This window comes from Melanaphis sacchari, unplaced genomic scaffold, assembly GCF_002803265.2.
Source record: "Melanaphis sacchari strain LSU unplaced genomic scaffold, SCAv2.0 Contig31_pilon_pilon, whole genome shotgun sequence".
NCBI lineage: Eukaryota > Metazoa > Arthropoda > Insecta > Hemiptera > Aphididae > Melanaphis > Melanaphis sacchari.
The window spans coordinates 754,258-782,042 of record NW_020271193.1 but is presented as its reverse complement, the minus strand read 5'-3'; the positions used below and the strand labels follow the sequence as shown (position 1 = coordinate 782,042).

The 27,785-nt window shown below is 25.6% G+C and overlaps 3 protein-coding genes across 13 annotated transcripts; 1 reads left to right on the top strand and 2 right to left on the bottom strand.

Annotated features, from left to right (window-relative positions):
- Nucleotides 1-69: 69 nt before the first annotated feature.
- On the bottom strand, nt 70-14,597 carry LOC112596270 (histone-lysine N-methyltransferase set-26). Of its 3 annotated transcripts, XM_025341799.1 has the most exons (20): nt 14,359-14,597; nt 14,173-14,299; nt 9,307-9,659; nt 9,054-9,241; nt 8,894-8,987; nt 8,612-8,807; nt 8,272-8,506; nt 6,669-6,716; nt 6,398-6,597; nt 4,460-4,764; nt 4,115-4,390; nt 3,806-4,042; nt 3,192-3,731; nt 2,971-3,134; nt 2,316-2,748; nt 2,140-2,260; nt 1,826-2,034; nt 1,357-1,761; nt 912-1,284; nt 140-327 (listed from the first exon to the last, which is right to left on the bottom strand). In XM_025341799.1, the coding sequence occupies exons 3-20, from the start codon at nt 9,634-9,636 to the stop codon at nt 140-142; spliced, it is 4,542 nt and encodes a 1,513-aa protein (XP_025197584.1). In that variant the 5' UTR covers nt 9,637-9,659; nt 14,173-14,299; nt 14,359-14,597. The 3 variants fall into 3 exon arrangements, with proteins under 3 accessions (XP_025197585.1, XP_025197584.1, XP_025197583.1); XM_025341798.1 differs by lacking the exon at nt 14,173-14,299; XM_025341800.1 differs by lacking the exons at nt 14,173-14,299; nt 14,359-14,597 and having other exon boundaries at nt 70-327; nt 9,307-9,636.
- An 802-nt stretch (nt 14,598-15,399) lies between these two features.
- On the top strand, nt 15,400-27,785 carry LOC112596343 (probable serine hydrolase). 6 transcript variants are annotated; one of them, XM_025341976.1, is made up of 6 exons: nt 15,400-15,418; nt 21,213-21,289; nt 21,892-22,052; nt 22,383-22,615; nt 22,712-22,898; nt 25,331-25,665. In XM_025341976.1, the coding sequence occupies exons 2-6, from the start codon at nt 21,220-21,222 to the stop codon at nt 25,589-25,591; spliced, it is 912 nt and encodes a 303-aa protein (XP_025197761.1). In that variant the 5' UTR covers nt 15,400-15,418; nt 21,213-21,219; the 3' UTR covers nt 25,592-25,665. The 6 variants fall into 6 exon arrangements, with proteins under 6 accessions (XP_025197761.1, XP_025197758.1, XP_025197757.1 ...); XM_025341973.1 differs by lacking the exons at nt 15,400-15,418; nt 25,331-25,665 and adding exons at nt 19,036-19,216; nt 27,450-27,785; XM_025341972.1 differs by lacking the exon at nt 15,400-15,418 and adding an exon at nt 19,043-19,216.
- Nucleotides 16,979-18,564, bottom strand: LOC112596345 (protein anon-73B1). 4 transcript variants are annotated; one of them, XM_025341978.1, is made up of 3 exons: nt 18,540-18,564; nt 17,750-17,889; nt 16,979-17,162 (listed from the first exon to the last, which is right to left on the bottom strand). In XM_025341978.1, the coding sequence occupies exons 1-3, from the start codon at nt 18,547-18,549 to the stop codon at nt 17,052-17,054; spliced, it is 261 nt and encodes an 86-aa protein (XP_025197763.1). In that variant the 5' UTR covers nt 18,550-18,564; the 3' UTR covers nt 16,979-17,051. The 4 variants fall into 4 exon arrangements, with proteins under 4 accessions (XP_025197763.1, XP_025197766.1, XP_025197767.1 ...); XM_025341981.1 differs by lacking the exon at nt 18,540-18,564 and adding an exon at nt 18,296-18,480; XM_025341982.1 differs by lacking the exon at nt 18,540-18,564 and adding an exon at nt 18,425-18,454.

The window sequence follows — 27,785 nt, the reverse complement described above, 5'->3', positions numbered from 1 at the left end:
TTAAAGAAAAAATATACTATATAAATTTTAGTTGTTGATTTAAAAAATAATCTATGAATTATTTTTTTAATCAATTAATATAATAATTATTTATTGGTGTGTAATATATATTGCATTTGTTATGAAACACAACAATAAATCATATAGGGGGCGGCGGTGGAGGTGGCGGGGGTGGTGGCTGTCTAAAAAACATAGTTGAAAAATACGCTTGTGATGGAGGACTAAAAAGCTTTGGAGGACCATTGTCATGGACAGCAGTCGATGGTAACAATAAATCTTCTTTCGCGCAAGAATAAAGTTGCTCATCAGAGCGATGGTAATATGAATCTGAAACAAGCAATTATATTAAATATAACATTTATCTGTGTATTTTTTTAGTCACAAAATTTGTATTACCTACAAGATAAAAATAAAATTTACATAAATAAAGTTGGATGAATAATTAATGGAGATTGTATTGAATAAATATAAATGGCCAGAAAATGCTTAAAATTTAAATAAAAAAATAATAAACTGGCTATTGGTTATTTACTATATTTTTTCTTTTGTTTTCAAAAAACAAAATTTTAAAACTTTGAATCTCTGTAATGTTATATTCAATTATTTCTTATAATATAGCAACATTATCATACATTTTTTAACTTAATATTGAAATACAGATTTATAAGAGTGTGACAATATTCTTAAATAAATAGCTCATAAATAAACTCATTCCGTTTAAAATTTCTATGATTGTTTTTATAATTTGATATTAAGTGAATAAATTAAAAATAAATGTATTATTTTATAAAAATCATTCTGTTAAGTTTAATTGAATTATCTTTGTTTTCATTCAAGTTTTAAGTACATTGCTCTATTTTTTACTTTAAAATTTTATAATTTAAGGGTATAGCTAATTTCAAAATTCTTACATCGTGAAGACTCAATAGGTGTGGGTATGAATTCAGGTGGAGGTGACAATCTCGGATGTCTTTTAGGTAAGTCTTCAGTGATATTGACTCCAAATTGTCTCCTTAACCTATCATTTAGGTTTTCCCATTGTTTTGGTTCTTCTTTGGATATAGTTGTTTCAAATAGAGATGGATTGGATTGCAATGCCAATTTTGACTCCAATTCAAGTGATTTGGCAATGACTTGTTGAGTAATCTCTTCATAAGCTGCAAGAGTTGTAGTAGGGGACACAGACGGTGATGGTCGAGTATCACTGGTTCCAGTTTCAACATCTTTTTCTTTGGTGACAGTTGCTTGTGATTCTTTACGCCTTCTATACTCAGATAATGAAAGCTGGAATACATAATTTTAAATGTTTAATTAAAAAGATTAATAATTAAAATAATAATTACAAGATAACCTTACCTTTCGCTTGACTGGAGGTGGCGGCGGTGGAGGAGGAGGTGGAGGAGAAGAAGGCGGTTGTATTACAACAGGCATCACACATTCTTCAACAGTTTCTTTTATAATATCATTAGGCTTATTAACTGGTGAACAGACATTAGTAGTATCTGGTTGATCAGTGACTTCATTTGAAACTTTGTTTTCATGTTTTATAGATGCTTTTTTATTGATTAAAGTTTCTTGGGTTGATTGAGGATCATCAACTGCTTCATTTTTTATGTCAACTGTTGTTTTAACATTAGATTTGTCTTGTGTAACAAGTTCTGATGCACCATCATCATCAGGTTTAAATTCACCCAAAAATGATTCAACTAAGGCTACGGTGTTAGATGATTTTTGCAAATCCATTAATGGTATACTCTTATTCTGAATATAAAAAACATTAAAATGATAAGTAAATGTTTAATTTTAAAATTAATGTTTTATTTACCTCAAATATGGCTAATTTGGAGTCAATAGAAGCAATATTTCGAGATGCTTGCTCTACTTCTTCGTCTTCAATAACATCATCATCAGCAAAATTCATATGTCCTGAACCAGGAACTGTTGGTGATGGACAATCAGACATAGATTCTCGTGCCATTCGTCGTTTTTTTAATGGACCTACCTGTTGATCTCCATTACTAATTCCGACCGAATCTAAATAGAATATTAATGATTAATATTGATAATATAATGTTTTTACTATTTAAAGAATATAATTTCTCTTTAACACAAATTAAAAGTTATTAATATTATCAATACCTTGTTCACTAATAGCTTGCTGTAGCCATCTTTTTTTTGCACAACCTGATTCGCCTAATTTTAAATCCTCACTTCCAGTTGGAGAGTTTCCTTCAGATTTTACCCATGAGTTAACGAAGTCCTAAACAAAATATTATCAATAAATAAATAAAGTATTTTTGTTAATGGAAAATTACTTTTTTTGTATTGGGAAATTTGAAGCCCGGTGCAAGAGGTCCAACTGCAGCAGCTACTAACATACATGTATTAGATAACGGGGCTGGAGGAGTTCCTTCACTACCACTAGCTTCTTCACTGTCTATCTTACTGGGAGTATTGAGTAGACTACTGTGTGGTGATCGCCTTAACATAGATCGAGGAATAGAGGAAAGAGCAGATGGCCTGTGTTGGAAGCGTACTGAAAATTTACATCGGTTCTGAACACGTTTTTTGGACAATAAACGACCTTTTCTATCCTCTTCCTCATCATCATCATCATCATTATTATTGTCATCTTCATCTGATGAACTGTTATAGGTACGAGATGAAATTGTAGCTGCTCTACGTTGTGGTCTATTTGTTCTTGTTGACTTAGAACGATTGTTTTTGTTAGATGGCCGTTGTTTCCTTCTATAAAAAATAAATAAAAACAAGATTCATTTATAAAAATTGATTTCATTGATTCAATAATGGTGTTTAAACTTGAAAGTTTTATGATAATATCATTAGCTATAAACACTATAATGTTAACAGCTCACAATATGATAAAAATAAAATTAATGTAATTTACCAACAATTTTACTTAATATTATGGTAATATACATTCATCCAGTCAGTCTTAAATAAACTTACTTCACAACACTTTTTCGAACTCTGTTTCTATTTAAATTATGAGGTGAAGAATTATTGAAGGAATCTGTATCTTTATGTGACCTTGATTCTTGTTTTCGTGCCTCTTTTTTTTCCATTCTTTCAAAAGCCTTCATAATAGCCACCATTTTTCTCTCTTCTCTTGACTATAAAATTAAATTAAGGTTAAAAAATATTTGTTTAGGTATTACAAAAGTTCTTACCATCTCATTTGTTCTTTTCACCAGTTTATTATCATTGTTATTGGATTTAAGGTCAGGCTCAGGGCTTGTTTCTACCTTTTTGACAGGACTTTTTGGCCTACCAGGCCCATTGGGTTCTTTATTTTTAACTGGTGTAAGAGGATGTGGTAGTAGTGATGGTAGTGGTTGTGGTAGAGGTGGAGGGGGTGTTTCAATCTTAGGTAATGTTCTTTTAACTATTTTCTTATTAGGTTTTTTCATATTTCTTTGTTGTCTAGTTCTTTTATTTCTTTGAGGTTTATTTTCATCATCTGAAGAATTACTAACAGTTGGATCAATTAATGGCGATGAAGAAGAACTTTTAGGTACAACAGGAATAGGTGGTGTTGTTATATGAGGTATAGGGCTTATAGAAGCTGTACATGTTGATGGATCACCACAGTTACATCGTTTAATTGGAACTGCAGCCTGATGATTTATGGTAATTTCTGTATTTTTTTCAATATATCGATTTGCGACTATGTACAAATGAATAGAACCTTTTTCAATATAATGTTTTAGCTAAAAAAAAAAACAAAACAAACATTTTTTTTTTGAAAATATTTTAAAAAGTAAACTAATAAGCAAATTTTTACCTCTGCATTTGGTTTACATGAGCGTCGGACAAAACGTGCATCATTACCATATGTACGACAATCAACACAAACTTCTATATCACAATCTGTAGAAAATCGAACCACATAAAAAAATACATATGGGTCTGTTCGATTAGGTATGGGATCCTTGTATGCCAATGATCCAGTCCAAGTAAATTTTCCTCGAACTTCAACAATAGGTTGATTACAAGTCAATACTGAACTACTGACTAACATCTAAAAAAATAATTTATAAATTAACATAAATATACAAAACATTAAAAAATAGAATTAATATAATATACACACTTTTATCCCACTAGGAAGTAAGGAAATTTTTGTTCTACTAATGGGAATTTTGACTGGAGTACGAAGTTCTCCGGTTGATACACTACCATTTGGTTTAATTGCAGATAAACGAGCACGTAATTCTTGTGAATAATGATTTGTAACAGCTTCTTCATACTTATCAATCCAATTTCGTAATTGATCAACAGATTGCTCAGTATTAGATTTAGTGTGCTGTTTATTCGGTTTGTCAGCTTTAAATATTTTTGGTTCATCATCAGAAGAGTAATCAATTGTCTATAATCAATTTAAATTTACAAATTATTTTAGTATATTCATTTTTTAAAAATGGTTCAAATAATTTACCTTCTTTTTTTGTATTATTTTCTTTTCTTGATTCACTTTCTTTTTTTTATCCATCGCTGCTAATCTTTTTTTTTCCAACAACATTTCTTTACGTTTAATTAACATTTTTTTACGTTCTTCAGCTAATGCCTTTTTTTCAGGAGTCATTGAACCTTTTTTTCTTGGGCCAGGTGATGGACCACTTTTTCGACGTTGTTTGATTTGAGATGATGGCAAACCATTTGGCTTTCGTTTAGGAGTATTTTTTTGTCTGCTCTTATACTTTTTTCTTTTATTTTGAATATTGCTACGCTCTATGGGAATATCTGTGAAATAATCATGATAATAAATATAAGTAGAAAAATAACAAAATTAAAGAAAAAACATAATAAAACATAAAGAATCATAAGTACTGAAAATGATGCTTTTTGAAATTTTTCTTATTGTTGTAGTTAATTGTTTTTATATTTTTTTGTATAACATTAATTAATTTCATATTCTGAAGCAAAATAGTTTTTTGAAAATTTCTGTACATAAAAAAATTGGATGAGTAGTTTGAGTTAAAGTATTTTAAGTGAAGGTGAGCAGAATAGTAGATCAATGTTTTATGAACTATCCCTGTACTATCATATCGCTCATCTAAATTTCAATTTTTTAAGTAGTTAAATAATAATAATAAAAAAATTCATTATATTACAAAAATATAGATTACCATTTGAATTTCAAAAGTTAACACTCAATTGTCACTTATAATATATAAAATTACTAATAATTTAAGATATTTTCTAAATAAAAAACTTTTGTACTAAACATTTTTTACTGATTTTTTATTTTTATGAATATTTATAAAATAAAAAGGCTTTAACATACATTTTGAATCATTCAATATATTATTTTCAAGTCACACTTTTGTTGCCTCTGAAAATGTCACTATACATAATATGGTAAGTGGTGACCAATAATGAACTTTTCTTACCATTCTCAGTATATGATATATTAGAAAAAATATAATGATATGTTGATACATAAATCAGATTTGGACGGTCGTAGCCCATTTGGCTCCCGTCCAAAAAGGTTTAACGATCAGGTAAATCCCTAAGCGGCTCTGGATTTTTACAACACAATTTTTTTCCCACTTTATACAGACATAGAACTGTCTCTTAAAAGAGGTGTGATTAACAATGTTTTGGTGTACACTAACTAAATTATTAAAATTATAGTATAATATGAAATTTTAAATTGTTAACGTTAAAAAATATAAATAATGAAAAAATGTTTATATAAATAAATATACTAAAAAAAAAAAATCATATATCGAGTAAATTTGTTGGGCACAATTTTTTTATATAGTCTATGCGTATAATTTTATTTGATGAAAACTCGTAAATGATTTTTTCGACGAGTGCTTGTTATTATTGTAGAGTTTACAATCATACAATTGAACCTGTTTGTAGATTTTTTTTCAACGGGAGCTGTTTAGGAATTTACCTGGTTTTAAAACCATTTTTGATGGGAGTCATAAGAAAAGAATAGACAGGAGCCGTTTGGGATCTGACGATTTGGACAAGTTTTAACAAATGTATAGCAAGGCATTTTTACTTTCTACCTACTACAGCCAGCTATACTTACTACATTTAGCTATCAGCTAAATAGTAAAAGGTTAGTTTTTAATGTTTAAACTGGTACTAAAAATTAAATTTTTAGTCCAAGCATGGCTAAAATATATTTTTTTATAGAGTTTATTTTTATAATAATTACTACAAATTCAAATTAAGGAAACAAGAGTAAGATTTCTCAACCTAACTAATGTTTTTAGTCAAGACTAAAGAGACATTTGTTCAGACATAAATGGCTGAATAAACACTTATTATAATATGTTTATAATGTATTTATAAAAATAATGGTATATTAACTTTTATGTAAAATGACATAAATTTAAAATAATTAAAACTAATTTACCTAGTTCTGAAGAGAGATCCGAGTCACTAGAATGTCGTAAGTGTGATGCTGAAGCCATCGCTATTCTTTTAGCTAGTTTCATATGTTGTAGAGCTGCTGCTGCTTCTTTATTAAAAGGTCTCGGTGAACAACGTTCACATAAATATTCTTCAGGCAGATTATTTCTACTCTCCAATACACAATCAACATGTTGCCAAACTCTAAATGATCACATATATTTTAATTTTAATGAGTTAAAATAACAAATATTCACGCAATCTAAAATACTTACAAGCATTTGTCACAGCTTATCATAAATCCATCATCATGTTCCATTTCACTGAAAAATAAATTAAATAAAAATAAGACAAAGTATTGAAAAAATTAAACAGCAATATAAATAAGATTATTTCTACTTTTTATGTATTGCCACCATCTTATTAATCAGTATAAAATTATCTTCAAGTTTATTTCGTTTTATTAGTTTTAATAGGTTATTATTAAACTTTAAGTAGGTAACATTTTCAGTGGTTTATTGAAAGTGCTCTTTTGATATTTTGATGATAAATTTAATTATAAGCATGTTAAATATCAAAATTTAATTAAGTAGGCAAGTGGGTAACACTGCTGTACAGAAGATATTGATTGATTGAGTCGCTGTAATAGATGTGTTAAATTTTAATTCAATAATATACCATTTGATAAAAAAAAAAATCCTGAGCATAGATGGCAGTTATTTAGTTTATTGTCACAAAATATATTTCATGATAAGTTTTCTTTTATATTACTAAAGTTATTTATTTTACTAATAGTGTTAGAGAAAGTTAAATTTTGCTCTTAGTTTTTAAATACGACATTGAAATTTATATGCTTATAAAATTTAATAATTAACATTGTTCATCATTTAAGAATAAAGTTCCATTTAAAGGATAGTATTAAAATGTCAATAAAAAATGTTATGCAATATATTTTTTTTATTTTTATAGTTTAAGTAATATTAATGAAGAACTTTCTATTAATTTTTCTAGTCTTAACAATAAATTTTAAACATTTTATAAATTTCCAAATTTTCAAATTAAACGGGATCTTTTACTATATTTTCCAGGTATTTAACACGGAAAAAATGTTATTAATATTAATCGAAATTAACTAAAAAAAATTTATAAATTTCAAATGTCTGTATTGCCAGAAAAACAAAATCAATTTTTTTTTAAATATTGATTTTGCAATAAAATGATTTTCTGTTTTATTTTTTATTTTTAAAAGTTCTGGTGGTAAGTACCTAATAAAACATACGACACAAAACCTACAGATACTGGTGATATATTTAATGGCTAGTGTACATTGCTAAGTACATAAGGATGTTATCTGCAGATATATTATATATAATGATACAACACAGAGCCTACAATGATAAATTAATAATTAACATATATTTATAATTAGAATAGAAACCTATTTTCATTTTTACTAAGAAATCCAAACCTAATAATAAATATTATTTTTAATAAAATAATAATAATAATATACATGGTATAACTTGTTATTTTAGATAATAAATTAACAGTAATTACGTCATATCATTAAAACAAATGTGAAATACATTAATAATAAATAACGTGCTTCAATTTTTTTACCGTTTTTTTATACAAAACAATTAATATCAAAACTAATATAACTATTAGTAAATAGTAGTGGTTAATTTTGAAAAATTAATGTGAAGATACAAATAAGGTTAAAAAAAAAAATTGTATTTTTCAGTAATTATTGAAGAAACAACTAAGTTAGTCATAGTATTTATAAAATATGGTTTAATTCACTTGATAAAATTTAGAATTATTCTAAGATTATGAAATCCTATTCATTAAAAAATATTCTAGACGTTTAAAACTTACCAGATACATCTTGTTACAGCAGGTTCTTCTGACTTAACATTATCTTTGCCTTCGGCAACAGCCTCTGGTGCAGTATCAGTTTCTTCACCTTGGCCATCGAGATCATGATCACTAGCGCTTAATTCACTTTCTACTTGAACTTGTGGTTCATGTTTTACCAAAGATTGTAATGATTGTAAGGATTCAGATGTTGATATTGGCACATTATTTGGAATACTTACTGACTTTTGGATAACTAAATTAAAATAATAACACAAAATTAAAAATATTAAGTTATAAAATAAGAATTGACTAAATAATTTTTATTATTAATGAAGTTTGTTTAAACATCTGTATTTACCTTTGTTATTATTATTATTATTATTATTATTTACAACATTATATTGAGTTTGAGGTGGTATCTGTGAAACTGTAGGTGATACTATACAAGATTGACCAGAAGAAACATTTATTGTTGATGTTAAACCATTTATTTGGTTTGTTCGTTGAGGTGACACTCTTGGAACAAAACAATAGTTGTGTTCCACTTTAATTAACTGAAAATTATTTTCATATTTTTAGATATTGAATTTAGTATTATATATATATCAATTAAAAGATAAATCAGTAATAAATTACAAACCTCTGCAGGTTTTTTTGCATCATATACAGGTCTATGTTCAGTCACTTCCAATAATTCATCATCACTAGGGCAATGATCTCGTCTTAACATAGGGCTAAAAGAAAAATTAATTTGATAATTATTTATAAAAATGTAAAAAAATTTGTTTATGAAAGCATACTTAGGCCGATTTACTGGAACAACACGGGGTCGTTGGTTATTTGATTGACGATTACGAGGTGGCATATATGTCATTAACATATGAGGTGTTAACCCTACTCGGTTGTAAGGTAGTTGTGGTGAGGCAACTTGAGTTGAAACAAAAACATTTTTTCGAACTGATTCCATTTGAATGGAACTGGCATTTCTCTGTTAATAATAAATAAATAAAAATAATAAAATTGTGTAAAATAGATTTAAGTTTTGATTATTACTTGATAAACTGGTATTTGTTTGAAGTGTTGGTTTGGTGATAGTATATGATTGGCGCTGGCATGATTGAGCTGCAAAGGGAAACGATGCATGGTGACTGGTTGATTTGTGGTGCGCACCACAGTGGCACGTGCATGGTGATCTTGTGTTTGACTGCGGGATGGTGTCATCTGAACGATGAGACTGGGTCCTGATACATCCTGATTGGACATCGGACGTCCAACAGGAATGGTCAACTGGCCAGAGACAGCCTGACCACATGGTACGCGACTCGAACCTACAAGAAAGTAAGCGGCGCTTCCCGGTGTCCTGACGTTACCATCCGATTCCATCACCAACTCACTTTAGCTCTATCCTAAAAATTAAAATTTATATTAAAACATATCTCTTAAAAAATATACAAAATAGCATATGACTTTTAATTTTAAGGTAAATAAATTGTCTTTTGGGAGTTATTATATTAACATAAATTAGAAATTAATTATTAAATATTATCTATAATCATTAATCTCAAAATTATAGTATAACGATAGGTAAAAACATCAATAATAATTTATGATTTATATTTTAATTATATAGTTACAATAGATTATAATAATGAGTGCCTACGAAATAAAAATAATATAATTTTAGAAAAGTAATTTTTACTAAAGTACATTTATTTAAACTTATTATTTTGTCTAAAAAAAATATTATTTTATAAGCTAAAAAAAAGTCATCAAATTCAAATAAACCGTAGTTTATCAATATAATGAAAATCACATTAAATATTTAAATTTATAAAATATGATTGTAAGTGAAAACAGTTATAAATTAAAGATGGCATTAATTGTTGTTTAACATATAGTATAATCTAATTAATTAAAAGTAAAAATAAATAGTTTGAAATTCTTGAATATTTTGAATGTCATAAAAAATAATTTGTATGTAATATATATTAAACAATTATTTAATCAATGGCCTTAGTTTATAGAGTAGACTAAATAATATTTAATATAGACTGTACATTACTTATGTTTCATAAATAATACATATTTTAATAGAGGTTGAATTGTTAACGAAAAATTAAATTTCATAACAAAATAATTTTGGCGGGAAATTAAAAACTGTTAGGAAAAACGTCAATATGTCAATGTTGGATCCAGGGGTACTAGGCCCCTCAGAGTAAAGAAAAAACAAATACATTTTCTATCAGCATAGTCAAGTAATAAGCATAGAAATTTTATTCTAACGACAGGTTTACAACTTGCGGCTAAATATGAAGTGCGATAAAACCAATAGGTATTGGGTATCTTTGTGATAAAGACTTAATCGCACAGAAAAACTGTTATAAACTATCATAATTTATAATAATAAATAATTTATGTGCATACTGTAGACCTCCCCACAAAATATTTTTAAAATACGCCACTGAGTATAATAATAATAGTCACGTTTCGAATAGCAATAATAAATCACAGAAAAGTAGAAACGGATATATTATATTTTTTGTGGTGCATCAATAATTATTTCTATAAAAATATGTTGTTGTGAGGGGAGAGGCATCGGGAAGCGCTCAAAATAATAATATTATTGACTATCATATTGACTTGATGGAAAGGAGTGAGGTGGTATGTGAGAGAGTTAGAACGCTTCTCTGCAGTCTAGAGTTGTACTACTATACTGTGGCAAGGCCACGGCGGCGGTTAACTGGGATGGGGCCCTTGATGGGGTGCTCGAGGGGAATGGAGGCCGGCCGGCTGTGGCACGCGTGCGCATCCGACAACAAAGCAGCGGTACGACAGTAATATTATAATACAATAATATACGATTTATACGGCAATAAGAAAACATAACCAGACCATTCCGTATCTAACCATTGATGGACTAAAATTACTACGATTAAAGATGATAATATTTCATTGAATTAAGCAACACATAAATGAGTCAATGAGTAATATAATAATAATTAAAAAAAAATTTGAAGTTTAAATCTTGGAGTCCTATTGGTTTAATCGACTGTAGCTTTTTTTAATCTAATATTCGAATACAATTGTATTTAAATTTTAAAAGTACCTAATAATAATCATTTAAATACTTTAAGTATAAACAAATTCAATACATAATTATTGTAATTTCATTAATTTTGAATTATAGACGTGATAATTAACTACATCAACTTTGATAATCGGTTAATTATATAAAAGTTTTTACACTGAATTCGTAACGCTTACAACGGATAATTTTGATTTTAGAAACACACATCCGTACTGTAATGCCTACGCCTAACATCATCGTGCGACCATGTTCGTTACTACCCGGGGAACTGCAGACGTTTATCACACTAGTCATTCACATTATTATTATCAGTCATTTGTGTGTGTAAAAAAGCGTGCGCACCCGCACGCACCATGCAGTATTTTTACGCACGCCAGTGGGCAGGACGGCGTTACCGCCTAGCGAGGCCAACCCCCCACCCATAAACGCAACGGAATCCGCCGACTTAAATGCATACCGTGGATTATCGTCCAACTGGGAAACGACAGTGGGACGCGCCGACGAACGACACCACACGCGCCTGTGGTGTGCGCGCACTCCCGATTTCCGCGGGACTCGCGTGATACGGTGGCACCGTCCTACCGCCACCACCACCGCATCCACGATCATGAAACTTATTGCAAGTTATCATGGCCGAATGTTTTTTATTATTTTTGTTTACGGATAAGTTTGCGACGATCAAAAATTCAAAATTCGTTCCTCCGATGCACGAGACATCATAGTTTCTATAACATTATTCATTAGTTACGTGCAATGTTTTTTACACCAACAAAAATTCCGTGTCGACAGAACGGTTGAAAAAAACTCTTCGACCCCAACAGCCGAATTGGTTTACATTGAATCTCTTTGCGCGCCTACACTTCGTCTGTACTTTCCCTCTGTTATAAGATGGCTTGTAACTATTCCCATTACAATTTTTCTACACTAATTTATAAGTTGATCGGCTGCTAGGCGAGAAACATTTGGCAGACATGGTGCACCTAATACTGACTTCCGATATAAATAAATTAAACGTATATTATTGTGAAAGATAAGTTATATGAAAAATATACAGAGACGATTAGGTGTAAAAGGGGTTTAAAAAGAATTATCAAATAACAATTTATTTTTGGCGGGAAAACGAAATGATTAATTAAAATTCGTCATATGATGACGTTTGTATACCTGCGTGATATTTATTATCGAATGTTATCCAGAAATCAATAAAAAATAATAAAAGTAACATTGAAAATATTAATAATTTCTTGAAACAAAATGTATATAATAATTTAGTAACACATGATTTAACACTACATACTTGTCTAGTATTAGACTACTGACTTGACGACTTAACTAATAACTAAACTATATTAAAAAAATATAATATTAATGTGACCCGTGGATAAGGTTTCTTGAACCTAATTAATAATTTATAAATTGCCTTGAACGTTATTAAATTATTTTGAATATAAATATCTTAACATAATTTTATAAATATATATTTAAAATTGTATTAAATTTATTTAATCAGTTAAATACTGGACAAAAATGTGAAAATAATTTAATAAAAAATAAAGTAAGTAATCCTTATGTTATCAATAACAATGACAAACATAGTAATTTGTTTTATCACTTGTCAATTATACTGTTATCTAAATAATACTATTTATACTATAGATTCAATAAATATTACAAAAGTGTAAATTTTATATTAAATATGTTATATTAATAAGTAAGATTAAAAAAAGTCAGTTTTTATACCAAAAAAATCAATAACAGATGTTGTATGTTAACTTACTATTCAATTTAGAGTAGGAGTAAATATACAAATTTTTAAAAAAAGACAGTGCCTACCTACATGCATTTGAATATTAACAATCAATACAGTAAAAATTTATAAAATTACTTTGTAGTTAATAGTTTAAAATTAAGTGAATGAATTATTAATAAAACGTACATGCTAAACTAAGTTTTATGACACTCAAGAACAAAACTTTGATCTTTTCACTAACTTGTATTATAAAGTAATTTTAATAGATAGAAATTTTGTTTTAATATATTGGTTTTTGGTTCTAATATTAGCAATAGTTGACAGTATTTTTTATTTAAAATATTTAAAATAACAAAAATAACTATTGATTACCAAGTTATTTTTAGGTATAGGTACAATAACAAAGCTTATTTAGGTAAGAAAAAATATGGATCACTTATGTTAAACCATTAATTGTTACAAAAATAACTCAATGCAATACACTATTGTAGTTTTAAAATGTAAATAAATATTTATGAAATAAATAAAACAAATCTATACAATGTAATAGCCAAAATCTGCATGTGATAAATAAAAATGTAATAATTTTATCAGAAAACACAATAAAAATAAGTTTTAATTCAGTGATCCAGAAAAAAATTAAAAGTTGTGATATAACCAATATAGTATTTATTTAAGTTATTTATATAAAATCGTAATGAATAGGTAAAAAGTTTTATAGTGTCGAGTTGCAATTTTTTTTTCTTAATGTGATAAATAAAATACAAAATAAAATTTACTTGCAAAAAATACAAGCTGAAACACTATTAAAAAATGAGTTCTAAAATAATTATCATCACACAAAAACCCTATAGTATCGTGTTCACAACAATTACTAAATGATGGTGGTAGGACCAAAACAATGATGCTTGATACTCTATAGGTTGATTATTATTTATAGTCACTGGCCTATTATAATCTGGACGGATTATTAAATGTGAGTGGACAACTTTAAATGGGCAGATAAACAATGTTTGGAAAACGGCGTAAACCGGCAAACAAGTGATAAGCAAATGTGAACTTAGTGTTAAAATGAAAATACCGCCATTTCAGTGTTCGTCAGATGAAAAATTGCATCGTAAACACCGGTGCCGGGGAACCACCGAGTTCCAAGCAAATACTGACGGACGTGTCTTGACGTTGGATAGTTTTTTCAAACCAACTACATACTGGAAACCCACGAACATTCGAGTAAATGTCAAGTAAATAATTCAATTTGTACATGTACCTGGAACGTAAACATTACGAACGTGTCGGTTTATTGAGCACAGGAAAACTGATTGCGGCAGCCTCGGCCTTTGACGAACGTAACACTTGATCGCTGGCGATATACACTCGAATATTTTGTATAACATTTAATTTAAAACGCGCACAGCAACGAATTATCAACATGAAAACATTAAAAATCACTCGTTTAACCTAATCGGCCATCTTGTCCGTGTTCTCGAAGAATAACAAAACATCATCGATTCCGGGGGAATAAGCGTTTGAGTGGGGATGCGCCAGTCCACCGGCGCGGAGCATGGAATGTACGAATGGCGCAGCATTAAATTACTTCTTCCATGATTTTACTGATTAAACTATCCAAGCACGCATTGTTTATCGTCTTTGATATGTGCAATAAACGTGGCAATTTCAAAAACTATTAACTAAACCTAATATAATATTCTTATTTTTCTTTAATAAAATATTTTAAATATTGTAATCACATTAATTAATTAATTAGGTAATTATTTTAACTTCGAAATCAATCTTAAAACGTAATACTCCATAAAAACCAAGTAATAAGTATGAGTTCAGCTATATTCATAGTTCCAATTTTATTTTAGCTATAAATCAAATCAATATTCTTTTTACAATTATATTTTACTTATTTCATGGTTATAATACTTTATTTTCATCTTAGTCAAATGTTTAGTTAAGCATTTAAAAGTTTGAATAACTATGGATATTAAATAATTAGCTTTTGGTTCATTTTTGATTTTGAGCAAAGCAATGAATGTCGGAAGAGGTGGAGGGCAGATTATCCCCCCTGCAACCATTCTGCAAGGAGCTGAAGGACACAGTGGATCATACACTGTTCCATTGTCCATTCTGAACGGAGAGTATGCTAAGATGGAGCAGTGCATCAATCAGCAACTAAGGCCCAAGGTTTTTTCTGATTACTTTGAGGCTAGAGCAGGAGCTCCTCCCAGATGACATGTCAAAGAGAAGGCAGATGAGGCATCGGTAATAAACAGAAGATAGTAATTGGCAGGATGGTGGAGATGATACTTAGACTTAAGGAGGTAAGGCAGCGAGCGCATCCAATAGGTAAGAAGTGGATGGGTAAGGTAAATCCGTTTCTTTTTTTTTTTTTTTGTGGACTGAAGGCCAGTTTTTCAGGATGATTAGAGGCCCCCATGTATATATAACTAATATTGATAATATTGTAATTAATTGTTAATGAATAAACGCTACAGAACCAGGTGGCAATATTGATTGTGCAAAACAGTTCCCACTCGTTTCAGGTTTTTTTTTGTGAACGGAAAAAAAAATAGCAATGAATGTATTGGTTTTGCAATTATTTTTATTTCTGTGATTTAATTTTCAACTTAGAAAGATAATTTTTAGCAGTAACTTGGATGTAATTGGCAATGAGGGAAAGTCTAAAGTAAAAATTTTTAGTATTTTTCAAAATAACCAGGAAAAACAAAACAAAAAAAAAAAGACTAAGGAAAACTTTGAATTTTCATGTCAAATCAGTATTTGACAAAATTGTTTTTTTCCTAACAAATATACCAATTTAAACAATATTATTTATAATATAATTCATTTTTTTTATGTTTAGTATAAAGGTTGTAAAAAGTGAATTTTTAAAATTAGTCTCCAGATCTCATATTAGTCAACTCAGTTATGGTTATAATCAAATCTTGAACTTTATTCAGAATTAATTTTAAACTAAACTAAAAAATTTACTAAACTTGTGCTGTTAGTGAAGTGAGACTTTAGTAGTGTCCACAATAATAAGACTGTGTCTTACTCTGACTTCTGTTATAGCTTATATTTAAACATGTATCTTATATCACAATAATTAAAATAATTAAATATGTAAATAAATATTTACTAAGCAAACCTTATATCAAATTAATAAAAATAAATATTATTATTTATACCATAAAGAGTAAAGATTACCTGTATCTAATCTTCTATAAACATACTATTACCACACAAGTTAATATTTATATTTTTTACCTCTAGTATCATCCTATAACATATGAATTAAAAATATTTCATAATAATCGGTAATAAAAAGGCAAGGTAACAATAACTAATAGTAAGTATACTATGTTCTAGTCGACAATTTGGCAAAATAGTTTATGTAAACTGATAATTCATAATAAAATAATATATTTTTCCTTGAAGTTAAGTCATACCAGTTTAAAAATATCTAATATTTAGAGCTAATTTCTAAAGTAAAACTAAAAGATGACAAATATTACATAAAACTACTAGAATAACCAAAAATAATTTATTATTTGATATTTCTAATCATATTTTTTTTGGTCATATGAGTATGTGACTGATAACCCACCTACATAATGTAGAGAAGATATCATCTGTATATTGTACCTACCAATATAATATATATATATATAATACTTAATATATTATAATATGTACAAGTACAACAGAAAATTTTGATAAAATTATAAAATTAATTTCAAAATTGTATAAAAATTATAATTTTTAAACTAAAGGTAAAAGTTGTATAAATAAATAATATAATAGTTATTATATAATATTAATAAAATATATAAATGAGATTTAGAAGTTTAAAGTTGCTTATATTAAAAAATAAACCTACAAATAGTATATTATTATAATGAATAATTAAACTTTAAAAAAAGGAACAATATTACAGGTGTAATTTATTTTAATTCACCGTCTTTTCTTCTTGTCCTGTTTTCTTGATCTATGATGAGAATATGGGCGTCTAGGTGATGCAAATGTACTACCATCAGAGTCATATTCACTGCCATCACCATTATCCTAAAAATTCAATAAATCGATTTAAGATTTAATACTTTAATTATATGTTTAAGATTAATAAAATAGTATATATATTATTCCAATAGTCATTATAATCTACAATATACTTTGAAATATTATGTGACTCAAGTGTTTATGGTAAATTAAGAATTATAATTAAAATAATAAACTATTGTAAATATAGAAGTTATTGTATAAATAAATAAATAAAGGATAGTAGTAAAACTATAAATAACATTTTTAAAATTCAGATAGTTTATAAAAAATGAATAATACATTTTTTTTTTCAATAAAACAATAAAAAAGTAATTTAATTAAGTTTTGTATATAGGAGCAGTTTATTGGTAAATATCTTTTTATTTATATGCAACTATTTCATTACTTTATTGTTATATTAAGATAAGATTTTTTTTTTTTTAGTATTTATAACTTCATGTACTTTATTTTAAAATGAAACGATTGAAACGGTAGTGGTTTTATTGGCATTTATTTTACACATCACTTATTATTAAATATACATTCGATTTATATATTTTGTCAATTTTAAAATTATTTCAATAAATTATATTTGTCTTTTTAATAATTACTTTTGAGTCATTAGATTGATCAGTTAATAAAAACACAGTTGTTATGCATACTAATTGAAAAATAGCAACTAAGTATAAACCATAACGAATTACAGCATCAAATACTTCATCTGATTCTTCAATCGGAAACATCTTGAAAACTATGAAAAAGAAACAAAACAAAGATTATTATTTTATAACTAATTAGGTAGATGAATTTACACAAATATCATTTATTACACTCTAATTAGATAAAATTGTAAAAAATGTATTTACATTTATGAAATTAAACATACCAAATACTAATATTTAAATTAAATGTCCTTTTGAATATATGGCTGTACAATAAAGTTTTTAAAATAATTTTTTACCAAATACAAAACAATCGTAACTATTCTAAGTTAACAATATAATATTATTTATTCTTTAATCTGATGTTAATGATACATAAAATTTGTTTTTGTACACACGGATATCAAGACTTAAATCTTTATAAATTTCATTTATAACAAATTTGCAATGATATTGACTAGGTAACTATACAAATCATTGGGAAATAAATGTTACCTAAGTATACACAAAATGTAGAATACTATAAAAAATACTTGTTTAAAATATTAAATCTATTCGCCAGTTATAGTTATAGTATAATTGGGTATCAACAATTACACTCCGGAATAATAGTTGTCTACTTACACAATTACAACGAACAAAAAATATAATATTTATTATTTAGTATTTACTATTATAATATTAAAGTAATATTGTTATTTGTTATTGATTTTCGTGAATATGTTATCACTTGTATTACTTGTAATCATGGCTGCACCGACAGATAATGGATAGACAATCTATGCAGATAATAGATATCGTCAAATACATGTTATTGATAAAAAAAAACTTAAAAAACCATTGAAAAACTGTTGCTGTCAATTAAATTGAAACTATATTAGCCATAGAATACATTAATAGAATAATTCTGTATTTCTGTCTCGTATGCTGTATTTATCAATTTGATATTTTAACAACTTTGAACTTTTCATAATTTTGATAAATCTTTTTTAGTTTTACTTTTAACTTTTATTTTGTTTTAATAACATACCTACCTAAGTTATTATTGCCTTAAAATTAATATAAAGTAAAAATTTAATTAATATTTGTTTAAAACTAAACTAGCCATAATAATATAATTTATAACATTATTTTCTGTTTTTCTCTAATATATGATTTTGTTCTAAGTATAAATTATTATTTTTAAAGATTTTGTTAGATGTGTGTTCATTATTTTTCAGATTCTTAATAATTATTTCATGTGCTTGTTAATTTACAATATTTATTTATACTGATGAGTTATCCTTAATTAATACTCATTTATAATAGTTGGCTAAATTATTTTTAATATTATTGTTCATATTAATAGTATAATATAATATTAGTCACATTAAGTAATTGACAGGTATGTATTTCAAAAGTATTTATGATTAAAAAGTAAGTATTTTAATACTTTTAAATTTTTTATAAAAATTGTAATGATTGTGATTTGTATATTTTTATTTCTAAAATATGTTTATATAATATATTTATATACATGTTTCAGTAAAATCATTAATTATGATTTAATCATATAATTGATTACTAATTTATTTATTTATGTAGGTACATAATTTGATTGTTATTTATTGTTGATGATTTGATATTTTAAGAGTTGGGTCATAGAATTTTAAAAATGTATTTACTTTTGATATAAAAGTTTTGACATTTGAATTCAAAGCAATATTATTCAAATTTTTTTTTAATTAAATACGATGACGTATTTATTTACATTTCTTATTATCATAAATTAAATTTATTGACCTTCCTATTTTTTAACACCTGCCTATGCATAATTATTTTGATAAATCTACTATCTAGAATTTTTAAGAAGGCAAAATTTTACATTTTTTTTTTTTCAGAAATATAAGAAAAATTATTTAATTTCCTAAATATTTTTAATTTTTTTGCAATTAATTTTACAGTCTTGAGTTTTATTATTTGTTTTAATAATCTAAATTATTTTATGAAATTATATAAGTATTATGCATAAAATATGAGTTTTAATGTTAAATAAATGAGTGCTCTATTCAAACCTTTTGATTTTAATTAAGCAGCAAATTTAACATTCATTATTGGTTATTAAAAAAAATTATTCTTATAAATCTTAATATATAAACCTAAAATCAAAAATTTTAGCATGAATATTATATTTTTGTTTAATTATTTTTACGTATAAAATAGGTAGGTAAATGTTAACTACTTAATGACTTTATAATTAATTCTTTCATGAATATATTATGTTTTAATAAATTATTTACATTTATTCATCACCAGTGTCTAAATTTTATTTGTTACTACAAATCTATAAGGAACAATAGTTATAAAAATACTTTTAAAATTATACTTGTATTGAATTACTAAATAGTGAATACTATTAGCGAATGTACATTTCTTTAATTTACTATATAAATTATAATTGAAGTATTAAGAAAGAATTATTTTGCAAGTGAATTATTTCATAAAACAATTATGATTGTCAAGTAAAATAACAATAATTTTTTTACCATATAGCATTTTGATACATATTTTATTGATTTACTAATAATTCTGAGTATGTATTTATTGAAAATTCTTTGTTATTACTACGGTATGTAGAATTAGTTTTCATAATGTATATTCATAAATTTATTTTGAACATGAATATCAATAAAAAATATTTAAAATATTATCAAGGAATAATCTATTTAAATTAAAATTAAAATTTTGAAATAATTATTGTTATTAATTAGATGTCTAAGATTCTTTAGATGCTTAATATTTTATTTGATAAAATTATATGATCTGTTTAAACATGTATAAAATTTTATGCCAATCAACAAATTATTTATGTACATACAAATTGAAATAATATCTTTATTATTTTCAGATACTTAAGTTTCTTTTTAAATTTATCAATGCTTATTATTGATTGATATTTGTATCTATGAAATTTGATATTTTTAATAGTTAAAAATATAATATATTGTATGATAATTTGTATAAGAAATCTACTACTATTTTGAACTTATATTAAGAAACTAATTTAACATTTTTTCCTAAGCATAACCTAATTTTCCAAAGAATAGATTATATAAATATTTAATAAATGTTAATTATAATTATGTAAATTTCAGTTGGCATAATAAACTACTTGTATTTATTATTAATTATATAAAAAAAAATATTATATAAAGTACTATTTATTAGATAAGAGTATGAAAAAATATGATTAATCTTTGACATGACAATTTATATATAATTATCTAACTTTAAAGTTAATTTAATATTATAAGTTGGTTTTTTATTTGATTATTATTAAATTGCCATTTACCATTTGTTGTTTTATTGAAACAGCAATTAAGGTTGTTATTATAGTTACCTAGTAAAGTGTTTATATTCAATTTTGTTTTAGATTAACAATGGAGTTATCTGTTAGTGGACCATCATTTGAAGAAATTCAAATTCCTGTACCATTTGGATTTGTTAGTGGTTAGTATTGTAGTTTTATTAATAATTATTATTATGAGACATGAATATTTATATTTATGAATTAGTATCACTGGATACTATTTTTAAGTTATACCAACATATCATATTTTTGTATAGCACATTTTTTTATTTTAAAGATAATATTTAAAACATTGTTAATTTTATATTTTAATAAGTAAAATGTCTACATATTATTAATATTGTAAAGTGTTAGTTAATTTTTTTTTTATTATTTAATGTTATTTACAATCTGTTAAACTAAAATAATGAGCAAATTTGATTGCTAGGAGAAATAAAAAAAAAACACATGCAAAATTTGAGGAGGGAACCGTTCTCTTAACAACCTAAGAATTTTACATTAAATTTTAACTTAAATAGATCTTTTTATCAGTTATGTTTTAGTCATTGTTAAAAACTAATAACCAGGAATGGAAAAGGAAGACATATTATTGATGAGGGGGTTAAGATTGTTCAATAATTTAGCATAAAGATGAATTTTAAATAAATATATATTTATTTTCCATACAATATGTTCAGAATTGGTACTGACTACTGGTATCTTATCAATGAGATAAATAGATGTATATTTTTAATTTGTTTAGGTAAATGGTGGGGATCAAAAGATAAGCAACCTATAATAGCAATTCATGGATGGCAAGATAATGCTGGAACTTTTGATCCTTTAATCGAATTACTACCAAAAGATTTATCTATTTTATGTATAGATCTACCAGGACATGGGCGATCTTCTCATATCCCTTCGGTAAAAATATCTATTTTTTTAATAATATTTAAAATAATTATCTGATTTTTAATTTCTTAAGGATTTATAATAACCTCTTTAATATAATTTTACTTATTCGCAATCCAGTGATAATCAATTTTATTTCTTTATAATTCAGAAAATATATTATTCATAAATTTGACATAAAATATTTGTTATATAAAAAAACTGGTTTATACATTTTCTAGCCAAGGATTTGAATTCTAATCTATATGATATTTATAATTTTTCATGAAACGACTATTATAATTTTGATACATTATTATGTTAAGATTAAATTAAGATAATCAATAATCATATGTTTCATAGGGTTTACCTTATTATATATTTTGGGATGGCCTAGCTATTTTAAGAAGAATAATCAAACATTATAATTGGAGAAAAGTTTCGATTATTGGCCATTCTTTGGGTGCAGCTATTGGATTTTTATATGCAGCATCATTCCCTGATGATACAGAAATGTTGATATCTATTGACACAGTAGCACCAGTCATTTTTGATCCTAGTGAAATCGTTAAAAATACTGGACCAAATATTGATAAGTTAGTTTTCTTTTATACATACTTTGTTTATATCAATTATTAAGTATGACAAATTTTGACTTATAATTAATAAATAAATATCTAAATATTTTATAGACTCATACATTACGATTCATTAGGAGTTGATAAAATGCCTTCTTATAAATATTCAGAAATGATTGATTTAGTTGTTGATGGACATCATGGAACATTGACTCGCAAATCTTGTGAAATACTTATGAGACGTGGCATGTATCGTGTTAAAGATAACAAATATTTGTTTTCAAGAGATATACGTCTTAAGGTAAATACGTGTAATATTTTATAATGGCACAGTGGTTGGCCTTAGTCACTAACGTGTTTTGAGGTTAAACATCTGCGGGTCTCACTAACTCCCGGATGGGTAACCATCTGAGTTTTTAGTGGCAAATCCTCTCCACTTTTACAAGTTTTTCAAAATTAGTACCCTTCCCCATAATAAAAAAAACTGACTACAGGCTAGTAACTACTGCTATTGAAGCCTAAAAAGTCTAAATAATATATTAATAACTAATTTGGACAAATAAACTTCCTATGTTCAGTACTTTAGTACAATTTTAAACAAAAACTATCAATCTAATACAAAAATATTACATTTATCAGGAAATAGTATTAGACATATTATCAACAATACATCATTTTGTACTTCAATTTTAATTGGTAAATGGTCTATTTAAGTTTTTATTCAAATTTAACTTAATGTAGTAATAATAAATAATAATCTAATTATTATTAAAATATACAAATATTTTTAAAAATTTATCTATAAAATATGTATTTTACTGGACCTCATAAATGTTACTTTAAGATGTTATTACTAGCATTATAGTTCATAACTATAATAATTTTAATTTGTAGGTAAATAGATCTATTTAAAAATTGAACAGCATGAATCTATGACATCTCATAGGTTTTGTTTATATTTAATTTAAATTTTAAAGTAAGATTGAAAATTTTTTAATATTATTAACCTTATAAATAGTTATTATTAGAGACTAAATTCATATACATTTAATATTTTAAATTATGCACTTAAAATCATAAAATATTCAAAATAATTTTTGATTATTAAATTTATTTATTTATTGTTAAGTTATAAAATTAAAACATTTATGATAAAAAATAACTTGTAATATTATATTATATAATGATTATAAAAATGAATTAACATTAAAAAATATACAGTTTATTGGTTATTGGAAAAACAATAAATAAAAATAATATGTTCCATATTGATCTCAGTTAAATTATGATTTGTGAAAATATGTTTGTATGCAAAAAAACTTTGTTCCACATCAATACTTGTTATGGGTGCATATTTAAAACTCGACAATATTGTTAAGGTAAAATATTTGATAAAAGAACTATTCAAGTTAATTCTCACCTTGGTGTATTTTAGAAATTTTTTTAAAATTAATTAGCTTTTATTTTTTTTATTATAATTTTAGAATATTTTTTTTAAAATTAATACACTATTTTCATTTTTGGAAATATTAATAATAGAATTTGTAACTTGTACAAATATTTTTAAAGCATCTATAAGTAGCAAACCTGAAGTTTCAAGCTTTTTAATACTTTCAACAATAACCAAAAAATGTATTTTAATATAAGTTAAATCATTAATTATATTTGATTTAGTTAGAATTTGTTTACTGTTTTTAATGCTTTTGATATCATTTTATTGTAAGTTTGCTATAAAATTTTTAAAATATTTAAAATTATCTACATTAAACATTACTGATTCTAACCAAGCACTCCACCGTGTTATTATATGTTGAGGAAGTAGTAGTTTATTAGGTAACATTTTATGATATAATTGAATTCTATAAGGAGCTTTCAAAAATATATTTTTTTCCTTTTTTCCATTGTTAATTAAATTTTTATTCGATTAACGAAAACATAATATTATATTTTTAAAAATATTTTCAATTTTTGTATTGTGGAACATATTTATGTTACATAAATGTTATGGCATTATGCCTTATGGTTATAAGTAGGTAACAGATTTATATGCAATTAAATAACTATTTTTTTAAGAATTTCAAAGTTTGTATTTAAAAAAAAAAAATATGTTCTATAAAATAACAAATATATATGTATTAAATATGCAAAATACAATTATTATAATTTTAATTATAATCTAAATCATGGACTATTTTTATTAGATTTTTCAAATAAGCTTATATCAATAAATATTTGTATTTCCATTTAAATTCATTCTCTAGTTACAAGTTATAACTCATTTTGAAATTAAAATATTTATAAAAGCCCACAAGGTTTCCTGAATAAATTTGATAATAAGACAATTTACTATAGTAGGTTATAATACGAAATGGATATTTCTGGATGAAAATTTGGTATGTTGTACGCCTGAAAGCACGCATAAGAAGGCATTAATACATGTGGATGTAATATTCTTTTAAAAAAATTGAAATTATTTTAAACAGTAAATTTAGCTTAATAAATTTAATTTTACCTATCATTTATAATGTTATAAAATATTTAAAAAAAATATCTTAATATTAGGTTATATTTATTATAATTAAAGTTTAAGTTTTAAGTTTTTTATTTTTATTATTTTTAAAGTTTGTGGATTATTAAATTGTGTAGTTAGATAGGTCATATTAAAAAAAAAAATGTTTAAAATACTAATGGAATTACTATCTAATGCAGTAATATTACATTTTGCATGAACAGGTTGCATGGATGGGTTTACCATCTCTAGATGTAGTTATAGCATTTGCTGGTCAAATAACATGTCGCTATATGAATATCAAAGCTAAACCATACAGATCATTAGATAACTGGCCAGTTTATTCACAAGTCTTGGAAATAATAAAAATGAATGCAAAAGACTTTGTTTTTAAGGAATATGATGGTACTCACCATTTACATCTCAATAATCCAGAGTGTTTAGCTTCAGATGTTGCAACTTTCATTCAAAAGTCTATAAGCTAATCACTATGATTTTATATCATATATCTTACTTGTAATTATGAAATAGTACCTATTAGTTTACCTATATTATACATTGTATGTATATCATATTTAGTAATAATATTATTTATAAATACAAGTACTATATATTATTTTTTATTTTATTTATTATAATATAATTGATATATAACTTATCTATTAATAGATCTATATTATTATATATTATATTTATAATATACCTACCTATAGTTGACATTGCTACCAAATTACATGTTAAAGTTGGTGCTCAATCCTTAGACCCCCCTCATGACCTCATGTACTATCTGAAACTGTGATGATTCTTATATTACTTGTTATTTAATTGTTCAGTATTTTCTTTCAATAGGATCTATTAATAAAAAAATGTATTTTATGCTATTAAATCATGGCACCATTCCTTTTTAAAAAACCCTTTGGAATAAGTGTAGATATTAATTGTTAAGATTTTAGAGACTTCTATGAGTTTTAACTACATCATAAATTATTGTGATCCAAAAAAATTGTTATGAAAAGTATTATTTACACACATAAGAGATACATTTTGTTAAATAAAGAGAATTTTATATAGAAAAAGTTGGATTCAGTTTTTGTGGCAAATTTTTCTGGTTCATGCCTTTAGCAGCTACGACCATGGTGAGTCATAACTCGAAAATAAGTGAAAATTACTATTTAGCTAGAGATTCTTAACCGGGATGCCATGAAATTATTTCAAGTATAAAAAAATCATTCATATTTTTCAAAATATAAAGAAAATAATTTTATGAAAAATGCCACGTAGGCATGTGTGTAATATATTAATCAGTATTTTTATCAAATTTTTATGTGTTTGGTTAGGTTACCTAGATAAAGAAAATTAATGGAGGTGGTTAACATAAATTGATTAATTGATACATAACGTTATTATACAACTAATTATATTCCAAATCAGTATTGAGTATCATTACATTTATTTTTATAATTAAGGGATCCACTGAACACCACTCAGCACTCGCCCCTTTATTTAAAAAAAAAATGTCAGAGGCAATATACTCTGAAATTATCGTTTGCTATGCTACTAATAATTACTAATTTCTAATTGATATGTAATAATAGGGGTGTAGCTCAGGAAAGCATAAATATACACTTTGAGAACGATGCGATTTTTACTAGTTGTTATTAGTTATGTTAATCAGATAATGTCGAGACTCAATACTTGCATTATTGCAAAATCAGTTTCATGGTCTAACTTGCTAGAAAAAAATTGAAATTACATGAAGTAACAAACATGTCGTACATACAAGGTAATATTAATTTAAAAAACTTTATTTAAGTATTTGTAAACTAAATTTACCTTTTTTTTAGACATTTTTTGAAAGATTTAAATAACATATGAAAATTATTGCCTAAAAAAATCAAAAATATAATTAAATTTACTTTGGGTGTGCTGCTTAAAACGCATAATTTTTGTAGCTTTTTTCAAACAATGTTTCAGGAAATAATACAACTGTAACTGATTCTGAGTTATCATTATAAATTATTAATATTTGATCAAAATAATATTATACTTTACGTTATGACTAACATATTACATACATTATAAAATATTTAATCGTCAAAGGCCCTAAGGGACAAGGGCTAGACCTTATCTAAATTTAACCCTTAACCTTCACTATACAGCTGTTTAGTATTCTAAAAAATTGCTTTATCATATTTTATCTTTTCCATTCAGAATTAAACTATTATTTGTTATTTAATCATATTATTTATTGTTTATAAAAATAATGAAAATTACATTGTATGAATTTATACGTATATATTTAAATAATTATTTGCACAAGTTACTAAATTATTTTTATTACAGGTTAACAGGTTTGCTTTACCATCATTTGACGTAACTAATGAATTCGCAAAACAGATTCGCTGTCGTTACTTAATGATCAAAGCAGTTCCGGGTAGGGTGCGTGATAATTGGTCACTTTTTCAAAGTATTTTAGAAACGATAAAACATTCTACAAGTGATTTTAATTATGTAGAAGTTGAAGGGTCTCATCATGTACATTTAAATGACGCTTCGAAAGTTGTTCCACATATCTTAAATTTTATTTTAAAAGTGGCTTGATTGTTCTTTATAATTTTGATTATATATTAAAGGTAAAAGCAGATAAATGCATACTTACCAAAATATATTTACATTATA